Here is a 13,799-nt window from a genome sequence, read left to right on the forward strand (position 1 = left end):
AGGTAATTGAGTATTATCATCTGTATGCCAGCGACTCCCAGACTTCTCCCCACTTGTGACCATTTGCAGAGCTCCAAACTTCCATATCCAGTGTCGGTCTCTGCTCCTATGTTTCACTGACATGTCAGAATTAACCTGGATAAATGGTACTTTTGATTTTTCTCTCGGAAGCCTCTTAGTACATAATACCACCATCTGCTCATTTCCTCAAGCTGAAAACCCACGGATCGCCTTTGACTCCTTCCTTTCTCTCACCCACACAGACGTGTCATCTGTCAGCAAGTCCTTTTAGCTTTGTTTCAACATACGTCACAAATCTGATCATTTGGTGTCCATTGCTGCCAACTTGGTAGCTCAGATTATTTCTACCCTAGGTCACTGAGCTCAGCTTTTGGCTGTTTCTGTCTTGCCCTTTTCTTTTAATGTTTATCTATTTTGAGAGAGAGCAAGAGAGAGAGCATGTGTGTATGTACGTGGAAGAGGGGCAAAGAGGGAGGAAGAGTGAGAATCCCAGCAGGCTCGGTGCTGTCCGTGCAGAACCTGACGTGGGGCTCAGTCTTACTTACTGTGAGATCATGACCTGAGCCGAAATCAAGAGTCAGATGCTCAACCGCCTGAGCCACCCAGGCGCCCATCTGTCTTGTCTTTCTATGGTACATGTTCTTTATGGACATAGCATCCAGAAAGAGCTTCTAAAAATGTGAACCACGTCTGATCCCCAGTGGCTCCCTCTTGTATTATACGTAAACTCATAGTGTTCTTCCTGTTACGGGTCCAGTGTTCTTCCTGTTACGAGTCCTGTCTTCCTCCCGACCCTTCGCGTCACTGTTCTTACTGCTCACAGTGCCCCTAACCCTTTGGCTTTTCGATTTCTTAGAAATGCTGCAGAACTTTTGCCCTTGTTCTTTTTATTTGCTTGCTTATCATCAGTCCTCCTCTTGTAAAATACAAGTTTTACAGTAGCAGAAGCTTGTTTGCTCTGTTCTCAGCACTGAGCATACTCCTTGACACATGAAAGCTGCTTAATAAATGTTATGTAAAATGAGGTCATTTGATCCTGGGAGAAAATAAGACAGTGTTGTCAGGTTACTGTGATGACCACAGTTAGACTCAGTAGGAATTGCTGTTACGTTGAGGGTGAGGTTGTTATTGTGGATGTGATGCTAAAGAACTACATCATAAAATCTGCATTTTAACATCAAATATTTCCTGTAGGCGTCAAATTTAAATAAGTCTGTCAAGAAAAACATCCAGTTGAGCTAAAACCGTGGCGTATTTTGTGTGTGCTCAGTTACATCACTCTGCCACCTGGTGGGTGTCAACATGAATGTACGGACAGACTTTTCCCAATAGTGTCAGTTTTGTGTCTGAAATAAACCTGTAATGGCTATTTTTAACAAAATAACTATAATTGCCTATTGAATCAGCTAAAAGTGCTTAAGGTGTTTTTTTTTCTTTTTTTGTTTAAGGTATTTTTCCAAATCCTCGCAACCTTCTTAATGCAGTAGGAAATGATTGTCCATGAAGCTAATAAAGCAGCCTAGAACTAAATGTCTCCGTTTTCACCAGAAACTGATACGTTGATACAGGAGAATTTTGTTACATAAGTAACACCTGTATACTTGGAGTTTTTATTGCTATTTGTCAAAATTAAATTTTTAAAGTTTTGTTTAAAATCTGCAGCTGCAGCATTTTGCCCAGTGAGAAAGATGTATATATATATGAAAGTTTGAATACTTTCCCAGTATTTACTGATGGATGCATAGCTCATTGTTAATAATAGCACATTCTCTGAAAGCCAAATACATTATACGTTTCCATTAAAAAGTACATTTTTTTATTAAGGCATGCCACAAAAGTACATTTTTTTTTTTGGATTACCAGTATCAGTTGGTGGTTTGTATTTTCTAGAGGAGGAGTTCCTCAGATCAACAAGCAGCAGAGAAGGGTAGTAATATGTATCCACTTAATATTATTTACACTAAAGAAAAACCTAATTGGAATATGTTTCTTAAATGCAGACTCTCTTATATAAAATAGTTCTTAACTTTGTCGTAATTTTCTTTAATATAACTATGACTAGGCGATAAAAGCGTTTGGACAAATGTAATTTGTGTCCATAAATTTTCAGTAACTCCTAAGCTAGGGTGTTTAATGTTTAAGTAACATAAGCAGAAGCAGTTTCTAGGGTTGAATAAATGAGCTGGGTGACTCGTTTCCCCTGTAGTTTAGCCACAGAGCAGAATAACAGTCAGCATCTTTTATCTTGCGTGCCTTTTTTTTTTTAAACCTTTTCTCCAGTTGTACTTCACACGCTGATTTACTAAGGACCCGTAGATTTACTTACATACCTTATGTCTGCATCAAGGTAAACTATATTCAGTTCTTTCATTTATGTTGGCCAGGCACAGATTAAGTACAATTTTAGGATAAAATATGTAATTTGCCACTCAGAATGTGCTGTGATCTATTCAACATAGCTCATGGTTTAAAAAGTTAAAATGAATTTATGAAAGTGGTATTGTTGGTGCTCATGTAGTCTGTATTGAACAACGTCCGTGTGTCCTCTTTCCTAGTGTGTGCAGATAATAACCACGTCCGGACGTGGACAGTCACCCGGTTCAGAGGCATGATCTCTACCCAGCCAGGCTCCACTCCTCTGGCGTCATTCAAGATACTGTCTCTGGAGGAGACAGAAAGTCACGGAAGCTATTCTTCTGGAAACGACATAGGTGGGCTCGATGCCTCGGGGGCATTTGCAGATACTTTGCGGGCAGTGCAGAAGTAGTATGCGAGCTGTAAATACAAACCTAAAAATGAGTTTCAAATAGACATTTTTCACTTTACTTTTTTAAAACAGAAATTTAGTGTATTTTCTTATTTAGTTCTATAAGTTCACAAATTATAGCGTTTTTTGTTTAAAAATTTGAGCAAACTTTTCATCTATCATTTCCTTTTTTAAGTAGTATCCAAATGCTAACCACTTTTGTTTATGATTAAAAGCCATGGTAGCTGGACACATTTGAAAGCTGAAGGCTGTTTTCTTTTACTGATAGTCATCTGAAAATCGATTTTTTTTTGTAATATTTCTTTTTGAGAGACAGAGACAGAGCATGAGTGGGGGAAGGGCGGGGGGGAGGGCGGGGAGACAGAATCTGAAGGCTCCAGACTTTGAGCAGTCAGCACAGAGCCCTACATGGGGCTCAAACTCAAGAACTCCAAGATCATGACATAGACCAAAGTCAGACGCTTAACTGACTGTATCACCCAGGCTTCCCTGAAAATAAAATTTAAAGCTGGAGTAGGGCTGGTAGTGTTTTGTGCTGTTTTTATGGCATTGCAATGGCCATCAGGAAACAATAGGCATATCGCCATTGATATGCTCTGATTTCAGCAAAAACGTATATAAAGTTGATTTGACTTGTCCCCGTATCCACCATGTGACATATGTGCAGTCTTCACCGAGACAGATCGTTGTCTTTTTGGAAGAACCTGTACGTTGTGTCTTCACTGTATGTAATAGTTCGTAGGACCTGTTCGTTAACTCTTGTGTCTTTCTGTGATCATTTTTTTTATAAGCAGAAATTATAGCACTGCTAGAAAGGAGTACATTAGAGTTGTTTTGTTAGAATTGTTTTACGTGAAACATTTAAATACATGTTTAGCCAGAATATGCTTCTACAGTAAAGATTTAAAAATATTTATCTTTAAAAAATGCAAGCTACTTATGAGAATTATACTCTGACAGTCTTAGTATTTTTAGAAAAAGAAACAGCTCTGTTGATTTTAACAGTTGCTCTGTGACCCAGCTATCTCTGTGATCTAGGCACTGGAAGTTTCGTTTTATCTCATCAACAGATTTCTTGCCTGTTTTATCAAGATATAATTGACAATAACATTGTGCAAGTTTGAGGTGTAGGGTCCACAGAATTTTATTGAGTACCTTTGCTCCAATCATTAGAAATCTTAAAAAAAAAAAAAAAAGCGCCGAACCCCCAGTCACAGTGCGGGGACCAGTAGAGACAAAAAGCAAACAGTAGCAGGGCAGAAGCACCGCGGGGAGACAGTGCTGGTCCCCATGCTGGGTGTTGGGACATGCAGTCTCATTTATTTTTCATGACAGGTGGATGAGGTAGATATTATCCCCCACTTCACACGGATGGAAACTGAGAACATTTAGTAGAGGTCTCAGTGTTTGAAGTGAGACATGAAGGGTGGTAAGGCTTTGGAAGGTTGGAAAATGTCAGGAAGGTCATTAATTGGTGGTATGTGGGTGAGAGCAGGAGGACATGAGACTGAGCCGAGAGGCAGGGGTCGGATCAGGGAGGACATCTGTAACGTGAACGAAAAGACGTTTAGAAACAGTCTGTAAATTACAGCAGCCTGTGAACTCTCTGAAATAGGGCAGGGAGATTTTCTTTGTATCTTTATAGTTCTCATTTAAAAAAATTTAAAAAAATTTCTTAAGAGATAGACATTCAGGTTCGTGGAACAAACTGAAAGTCCGGCGTCTGTAGGCATCTGTGCATGGGTGGAACCCAGCTTGCAGTGGGCAGATGAGCAAGGAATACTGGAGGCAGCCATGGAAGAAAGCACCAGGAGCTGGTTAGAGGGCAGGAAGTTCAAAGTCCATCTTTCTGATACCCTACTCTCTTCTTCCCCAGTGAAGATAGGAGAGACCTGAGGATCTTTGTGATCTGAAGGAAAGGAGCCAGTGTGGAGAGAGGAGTTGGAGAAGCTTTAAGGAGGGGAAGTGTGGGTGATTGAATTGAGGCACAAAGAGTTGAGCTTATGTGAGCAACTCACATGAAGGTAGTGTGAGGAGAGAGAAGATACAGTCCCAGAATTCTTACTTCCAGTTATTTTGTCCATCATCACTATTTTGACTTTGGTTATTAAATGAGGACTAGCATTTCATCTCAGTTGAATTAGACCTCAGAAAATTGTCCAGTAACTGAGCAACTGCGTAGTTTAGTGAAGAGCCAGACATCTTGGGTTTGAGCTCCAGTTCCAGTAGGTAGGACCTCTGAGATCTCTGGTCAACTAATCTCTTGGTGCCTTAGTTTTCTCATCTGTAAAATGGAGAGCATAATAATGTATCCCTTAAGTGTGATGATTAAAATGAGTTCCCTGCAGAGCATTTACTGTGGCACACAGTAAGCAAAATGTAAGTATTTGCTAACTAATCAGAATATTATTGTCCCATTTATCAATTAGGCATGATTCACTTAAGATGAAATTGTATCCTACATCACATACTTTTTGTGAATAATGAGTTGGTATTATTTTAGCTAATGAGTATGATGAGAAACAAGAACTACTAGAATTTTATTTTTAAGTTTTCTATGAAACACATTTTTTATAATGTTTTTCAGAATCTTTCTAAAATATGTGAGCCATTTACCTGCTTTGCCAAGTACAATAAAATAAAAGTAATCAAATCTTTCTTTTTAGATTGAAAACCTTGTAGAACACAATAGGCCTCTTCTAGTTAATTAAATTCTATTTATTTATGTATGTATGTATGTATTATTGTTTTAATGTTTACTCTTGAGAGAGAGAGAGAGAAACAGAGATAGAGAGAGACCGCATGAGTGGGGGAGGGGCAGAGCACGAGAGGGACACAGAATCCGAAGCAGGCTCCGGGCTCTGAGCTGTCAGCACAGAGCCTGATGCGAGGCTCGAACTCACGAGCCACAAGATCATAACCTGAGCCGATGTCAGACGCTCAGAGATTGAGCCACTGAGGTGCCCTATTTAAATTCTATTTAAGGAAGTTACCCTTTATTATTCATTTATTATTATATACCCTTTATTTATTATTTATCTTATTTCTTAAGATTTTGCTCTTGGTTTTTCAAGAATATAAAACCCGTACATAAAGTAATTTTATTTATATGTACTTTTTCTCAAGTTATAAGAAATGGCACACATTCTCAGAGATAATAGATATGTAGAGCCTGTATTTTAACAGGTCTTGTACTAGTGCTGTAAGTATAGCATTTTCAGCAGATTAATGCCTTCAGCTTAATATCTTAGTGCATAAAATCAAACTTGAAATATGGTATATTTCTTTAAAAATGTGTACTGTGAGTTGGAGGATGTGAGCCCTGCATTTTCTGTCTCATTTGGACACGGACTGCAAGGTCTGTGTTCACAGGTGGGAAAAGTGCTTTTGTTTTTGGTATTGACATTTCTTTTGTTCAGTGAAACCAATGGATTTCAGTTAACTTCTTTTGACCTACATTGTCTGTTCTTTGACCCAAGGGCCTTTTGGAGAACGAGATGATCAACAGGTGTTTATCCAGAAAGTTGTTCCCATCACCAACAAGCTGTTTGTAAGACTCTCATCTACTGGGAAAAGGTAAAATTTTGCTTTATTTTTTTTTTTTCAGAAGTCACTTTTGTCTTAAAAAATAAAAATGTAATTTGACATAGTGATGAAGGAGTACTACCAGAAGCACATTGTTGAAAAAAGAAGTCTAGTCATTATCTTGTGATCTTCTTAGCTTAAATTAAGACAGTATATTTAGTACTTATCCTCTAGGACTTATTTAAGGTTTTCATTGAGCCTGTGGACCATTAAGAAGGATGAGTGTGTAACAGAATAAGAACCCATGAACTTGATGGCTGATAGCTGAGTTGAATCCTGATTTTGGCACTCCCCCTTACTAGCTATATAAATTCAATTTGTCACTTTGTTTCTCTCAGTCCCCACTTTCTTTATAAAAAATAAGGTTCAACTATCTTGTCAGGATGTTATAAGATAAAATGAGTTAAGAGCATGAAATACCTTTCCTGGGCCCGGACACTAACATATGTTCAGTAGAAGTTAGTTTCTCCTTACTTTTAACATTTGAGTGAAATTGTACTTCTTTTAAATAATTTATATAGTGTCAAACCTCAAAACAGATTGAGCTGTACATTTCTCTTCTTTAAAAACAAAATTCTTTGCAGGCCAAACAAGTGAAAAAGGTAGGATTCCTATTAGCAGTCATTAGGAGGATTATGGATTTTTCTTTTCTTTCTTTTTTATTTTTTTTATTGTATTTTTTGTTTTTTATTTATTTTTGAGAGAGAGAGAGAGACAGCACAAGCAGGGGGAGGGGCAGAGAGAGAAGGAGACACAGCATCTGAAGCAGGCTCCAGACTCTGAGCGAGCTGTCAGCACAGAGCCCGACGCGGGGCTCGAACCCACGAACCGTGAGATCATGACCTGAGCCGAAGCCGACCCCTAACTGACTGAGCTGAGCCACCCAGGCGCCCCAGGAGGGTTGTGGATTTTCATACTAATGTTACTAATGCTATTGCTGTTGTCACCCTTCATCATACCGTTTCTCATTTCCTAATATTTTAATGAATAAACTCTTGGAGACGATAAATTTTCCTTCCATCAAAGTTCATTGCATATAGTCATCAGCAATTGTTAAATGAATTGATTCTAGAGAACGATTTTTAAGTACTAAACTACTTTCGTCACCTTTTTCTTTTTTTTTTAAGAATATGTATCAGAAGCCTGTAATGTAGTTAGAGGTCAAAATTTACCTTGAGAAATATTATAAATCTCTGATTTATCATTTCTCTGCATATTAGTGAAGATGCCGCCAAACATTTATTAAAACTGTCGCGTCACATCCTCTAACGATGTATTTCCCATCCTCGTTCAGTTGTGATGTCCTCCCTCTTCTGTTACGTTAAACAGTAGCAGTGTGCGATCATACAGTCTCTGCATGATACAACAGATTTGGTAGATTTTAAATTCATGATTCCATAGGAAGAGTTTTATTTATAAAAATAATCAGAAATTACTTTGGGGGCGCCTGGGTGGGTTAATCAGTTAAGCATCTGACTTCGGCTCAGGTCAGGGTCTCGTGGTTTGTGAGTTCGAGCCCTTTGTCGGCTCTGTGCTGATAGGTCAGAGGCTGGAACCTGCTTTGGATTCTGTGTCTCCCTCTTTTTCTGCCTCCCCTCTGCTCAGGCTGTCTCTCTGCCTCTCAAAACTAAATGTTAAAAAAAAAAGAAAAAAGAAATTACTTTGTAGAATAAATAGAAAATCAGCCCTTTATAGGGCGCCTGGTGGCTCAGTAAGCCACCTGACTTGATCTGAGCTCAGGTCATGATCTCATAGTTGGTGAGTTTGAGCCCCATCATGGGGCTCTGCACTGACAGCACAGAGCCTGCTTGGGATTCTCTCTCTCTCTCCCTCTCTCTCTGCCATTCCTTTGCTTCAGCTTTCTCTCTCAAAATAAATAAATACGCATTAAAAAAAAAATCCCTTTATGAGGCTAATGCTAAGCAAAAGCTTTTGTTTAAAAGTCATTCAGATTCTTAATACTGAGAAGTGAAATGAAAAGGTTTTATTTCAAGTGAGTAGAGACAAAACCTTGTCAGCATTTAAAGGAAGAAACCATTCTAAGGAATCTAGCCCACAGGAAAAACAAAAAGCAAAATCATGTTTGTTTTCAATCGTGTAGATTTATATTGTGTCTTTTATTTTCATTTATTCGGCTTTAAATGTAAGTAGTAATTTAGATTTTAAAAATATTTTCTATCAATTTATAGGGATTATTAAAAATAAATGTAATTCACTACATTAAGAGGCAGAAGAAACATTTGACAGTTCCACACCCATTTATGGTTTAGAAAAAGAATCTTAGTGCTTAAAATAAAGGACAGATTTTTTAATCTGATAAATAATGCCTACAGAACCAATTCTAGTAAACTCTGTACACAGTGGTGACATGCTGAAAGCTTTCCCCTCAGGCTGGGAAAGAGAGCAGGACGTGGGCGTCCAGTACTAACCTCCTCCCTCAGCCTCTGCCCTGCTCGCTGGGAGGCTCAGCTGCGCCTCATTTTCCGTGTTTCCCGCCCTGATGAGGATGGGACTTGCCCTTCCTCCTCTGCTTTCTGACTTTGCGGTTGCCTGGTACTAGGTAGGTATGGATGGATTATTTTTGTTTTTTTGATAAGCCTCTTTGTTTTGAAGTAGACTGGGGTAAATAACTCAGTCAAGCATAAGTCAAAATCTTACACGATTTGAGAAATCATTTGCCGATATTATTCCTTGGAATTTTTTATTTGTCAAATGTAAATAATATTTGATAATTGCTCTTTCTGGGTTCTTTTATTCTTTATGAAAATCAATGAAATAGTTAGAAAAATCCTTTAAAAAGTTTACGATTCTTGTCTTAATGCAGGATACTACTTAGACCTCTCCATACAGCTATACCTTTTTGTTCTGGTTTCAGACTTTTAATTTGCACATACATTTTATTTATTTATTTATTTATTTATTTATTTATTTGATTTTTTTTTTTCATTTATTTTTGAGAGACAGAGAGAGAGACAGTGCGAGCAGGGGAGGGTCAGAGAGAGAGGGAGACACAGAATCCGAAGCAGGCTCCAGGCTCTGAGCTGTCAGCACAGAGCCCGACGCGGGGCCTGAACCCACAAACCGTGAGATCACGACCTGATCCGAAGTCGGATGCTCAAACGACTGAGCCACCCAGGCACCCCTGCACATTTCAGAAGTCTGAATTACAGCGTGTTACTTGTCCCCATGGTTTACGACTGTTCAATATCTTTTGCAGAATCTGTGAGATCCAGGCTGTTGACTGTACCACAATATCGTCATTTACAGTGAGAGAATGTGAGGGGTCCAGTCGGATGGGCTCAAGGCCAAGGCGCTACCTGTTCACGGGCCATACAAACGGCAGCATTCAGATGTGGGATCTGACCACGGCGATGGACATGGTTAACAAAAGTGAAGAGAAGGGTGGGTTCCGTGAGGACCGTGGTTTGTCCACAGGGCGATAAGCTTTTGGCCTACGTGATCATAACGAGTGCGTGTCTCCCTAAGACGCAGGTGGCCCGACCGAAGAAGAGCTACTCAAGTTACTGGACCAGTGTGACCTGAGCACGTCGCGCTGCGCCACCCCCAACATCAGTCCAGCCACTTCCGTGGTGCAGCACAGCCGCCTCCGCGAGTCCAGCTCCAGGTGGGTTACAGGGTCGTGCACCGGCTCGCCCGCTGAACCGAGCCCGCTGGCTGGGAGATTGTCCTCACGTAGTTGTTGAGAGCGTCATTGTCAAGGCATGTTTTTAATTCAGACTCTGTTGACAACTCAGTTTTCTTAAAACATCTTACTAGATTTCTCATCTACAAGCATATCTGGTTCTTTTCATAGAAGAACATATTTTCCAGAGCATCGGGGGGGCTTCCTTGCTGAACTGCCCGACTCTTGATTTCCGCCCTGGTCATGATCTCACCGTGGGCTCTGCACCAACAGCATGGGACCTGCTTGGGATTCTCTCTCTCTCTCTCTCTCTCTCTCTCTCAAAAATAAATAAACTTTAAGAAAAAGAAAAAAAAGATAAAAACATGTTTTTCCCTTTAACTTACTTTGTGAAATGCTGCCAGGTTGGCTGCCTATTATGTGATCAAGAATTCATTCAAAGGAAATTAGAAAAAACAGGTCACCTTGAACAGTATATGGGATTCTTGTTCCTGTTGCCTCAGGGAAATAGTACAGTGATTACGTCATCTGTCTAAGCTTACGTTTGGTTGTCATGTGCCTCTGATGTACAGTGGCATCGTTTATCTTCTGCTCACCACATTTTTAAAAATTCCAAAGTTTGAACTCAGGACCAAACACTAACTTGTATCGGTTCCCTATAGGTTTTAAAGGTTCCCTCCCGGGGAAAAGAGGTGGTGGTGATGGAGGAGGGCACTTGTGGGGAAGAGCACTGGGTGTTGTATGGAAACCAATTTGACAATAAACTATTTAAAAATAAATAAATAAATACATACATACATACATACATAAAATAAAGGTTCCCTCCCCCGCAGCTTTTTCAGCTATTAGAAATTCAGATTCACTGAATATATGTATGTTGTTATTTGCATTGGTAATTTGATAAGCATACACACACCTACACACACTAATCCATAATATAATAAGTAGATGTTTATAGAAATAAGGATATGCATTCTTTATGGATTTAAGTAATATCCTTTCATTGTCATTTAATTAATGAGATGCGCCCCTGGAAAATGCCAGAACGGGATCTGGCTGTAATTTTTATGCACACTGTATTTCAGCCTCCAGCTCCAGCACCAGGACGCCGTCCACGAAGCAGCCACGTACGGTTCGGTGCGGCCGTACAGGGAGAGTCCCCTGCTGGCGCGAGCGAGGAGGACCGAGAGCTTTCACAGCTACCGGGACTTCCAGACCGGTCATTTGAACCGGAACGTAGAGCGGGCTCTCCCTGAAAATGGTAACTTGGGTCCAGCACAAGCCGAAGTCAAGCGGGCAGCAGGGGAGTGTAGCGTGCCGGAGAGAAAGTCTCCAGGGACGGAAATAAAAAGTTTGAGAGAATCAGATAGCGGATCGGAAGTGCATAAAGTGGCTGAGGGTCTGGAATCTAAGAAAAGGTCGTCAGAAGAAGAAAATGAAAATAAAGTGGAGTCAAGGAAGAAAGGGGGATTTGAAGGAGGAGGATTCCTCGGAAGGAAGAAAGTTCCGCATCTGGCCTCCTCCCCCAGCACCTCTGACGGAGGGACAGGGACGGACTCCCCGGGGACCGCGTCCCCCTCCCCCACAAAGACCACGCCGTCTCCTCGGCATAAAAAAAGCGATTCTTCCGGTCAGGAGTACAGCTTGTGAAAACTCACCAGAATGAATAGTTGTTTTGTTCATTTAGACGAAAGTTCAAAACTTTACTGGATTTCAGTACGTTAGCTTTTACACCAAAACTTTACAAATTAAAACTGGAGTTCATTCAGTATCTTTTTAAACAGAATTTCCTGGAGTAGGGAGATAAAATAATTGTATCTCTTTTCACCTTTTGGAAAGTTTTTTTAGTTTTACAAGGACATTTGACAGATTGTTTATAAAAAAAAAAGTAAGAGTTCATTTCAACGTTCCTCTGCTCTCTGGATGTTGGAAGCAAAGTGTTGGGTCTCAGACGGTGCGCACGTACGAGCACCCTGTGAGGGCACGGAGACCGACCGTGCATTCTGAGTCCCCGTAATGCTTGAGGTTTGGCTTGTAATGTCATATTAAGCGAATCACGTTAATTCACTTTGGAACTTAGTCTCCCAACACTTATGGTCATTGTCAAGTGTTTACCAGATATTTAATGAGGTGCTATGTTTGTGAAAAAATACCATCTAATTCAAAAAACACTATTGATGTTGAACACCAGATAACACTGTATAGTACTCAGTCCCTTAGGGTTTTGTTTTGTTTTTTTTTAACTCTGAGTCATTATCTGATTCTCATTTTTGGAGTTCTTATGTCTCAGCAAACATCACCCGTATTAAATACCAAACATTGACTTTAACTTCTTTAAAGCTGGAGCAGTGTCTGTGTTTGAACAGGTGAAGTAACAGTAATAATCCAGGATCGAGCTTTGAGTACCCAGAAGGGAAACCGTCCTAGTTGTTAGTCTGCCTTGTCTTATTTAGGATCCACCCTATTTCCCCCCCACTGTTAATAATGAAGATAATCAAGTTAGAATGTGGCCGTTTTGTTAAGCGTATGAAACCACAGTTCTCAAGTTTTGGTAAAAGGTTTTGGCTGATGTAAAAATATTATTTTAAAATATATTTTGAATTGTAAGAACAAAAGAAAATGTTTTGTATTTTTTCATTTAATCGGCATAATTTTCAAGTTTCTGCAAATAGGGTAATTTAAAGAATTAAGTGTTTATTGGTGAATAATGTATATATTCCCATTCCAAGAAATATAAGTGAGTGAAGCTGAAATAAATTCTTTAAAGTTTACTATATTGCTAGTGATTTCACAACAGTCCTCTTGTATTTATTTATCAATTAAGTCTAATAAAAATGATTAAGACTATGTGTTCTCGGTTATTTAAGGAATAGAAAGCCTGTTTGACGTAAACCTACTGAGTTTGTTCATGTCTTCTTCCTGCGGTAAGGGGGCGGAGGAGAACTTAACGTGCATGAAAGCTAATGTACATTATCACGGAGGGAGAACGTTAGGCCAAACGTAATTTCCATATTACTAGGGCTCTGTAATTCTCTCCATACTCTTCTTTCTCATTTTCACTGTCCTGTAGAAGTTGTGGGGGCAAGTAAGAAAATGAAAGGGAAAGTTTTGAGTACTTACCCAGCCTTTACCAAGGGTAAAAGGTCGGGACTGGGGTGGGGGTGGGGGAGACTATTCTACAGTAAAATCCCATAAAAACGCAACGCACTGTCCCACAGGTTGGGTGATATACTAGGAGTCAATCTCTTTTATCTCCTTCACTTGTGGGAGTTTGAACCTTCATGTTAGGACTTGGGTTTTGAGTCTACTCTGACACTGAACTTGGTGACCTTGAGCAGATTGTCCCTGCTAGGCCTAAGTGTTTTCACTGTACTTACCTCATTAGGGTTTGTGTGACCCAAAGGAAAGAAATTGAGATGAATCTATATACTTTGTGTTCAATGAAAAAGGAGAACAGAATTCTGATTCTCATGATGAAAGTTGCTCAAGGAATTCTGTGCTTCAGAGCCATGCTCGGAAGTATCCTCCTACAGGAACACCTCCTTTCATAGAGGAGACCACTGAGGAGAGATGCTTCGCCACAAAGCTTGTCAGCTACTGAGCCATCTTTTGAACCCGTGCTGCCTGTTTCAGGAGACTGTGGTCTCCTTCCTGGCTTTGTCATCTAGGCTCATTATACATCAGAATGACCACCTGCCCAGCCCTCCCTCCCATCTGGTGGGTGGGACTCATGCTTTGGAAGAAGTACCACAATAGATTGTAACTTACATTTGGAGTGGAGGG

At 40.0% G+C, this 13,799-nt stretch overlaps 1 protein-coding gene across 2 annotated transcripts in view; it reads left to right on the forward strand.

The window, feature by feature from the left end:
- KCTD3 (potassium channel tetramerization domain containing 3) overlaps window positions 1-12,863 on the forward strand; it is a 52,691-nt gene extending 39,828 nt beyond the window's left edge. Inside the window, exons 14-18 of one of the 2 annotated variants that reach the window (XM_029935644.1) lie at window positions 2,577-2,732; window positions 6,268-6,364; window positions 9,591-9,775; window positions 9,860-9,998; window positions 11,102-12,863. In XM_029935644.1, the coding sequence (XP_029791504.1) occupies window positions 2,577-2,732; window positions 6,268-6,364; window positions 9,591-9,775; window positions 9,860-9,998; window positions 11,102-11,666 (1,142 nt within the window). In that variant the 3' untranslated portion in view covers window positions 11,667-12,863. The remainder of the gene's footprint in view (window positions 1-2,576; window positions 2,733-6,267; window positions 6,365-9,590; window positions 9,776-9,859; window positions 9,999-11,101) is intronic. The other variant, XM_029935645.1, reaches the window with a different exon arrangement.
- Window positions 12,864-13,799: the final 936 nt, after the last annotated feature.

This window comes from Suricata suricatta, chromosome 3 (assembly GCF_006229205.1).
Source record: "Suricata suricatta isolate VVHF042 chromosome 3, meerkat_22Aug2017_6uvM2_HiC, whole genome shotgun sequence".
Lineage (NCBI taxonomy): Eukaryota > Metazoa > Chordata > Mammalia > Carnivora > Herpestidae > Suricata > Suricata suricatta.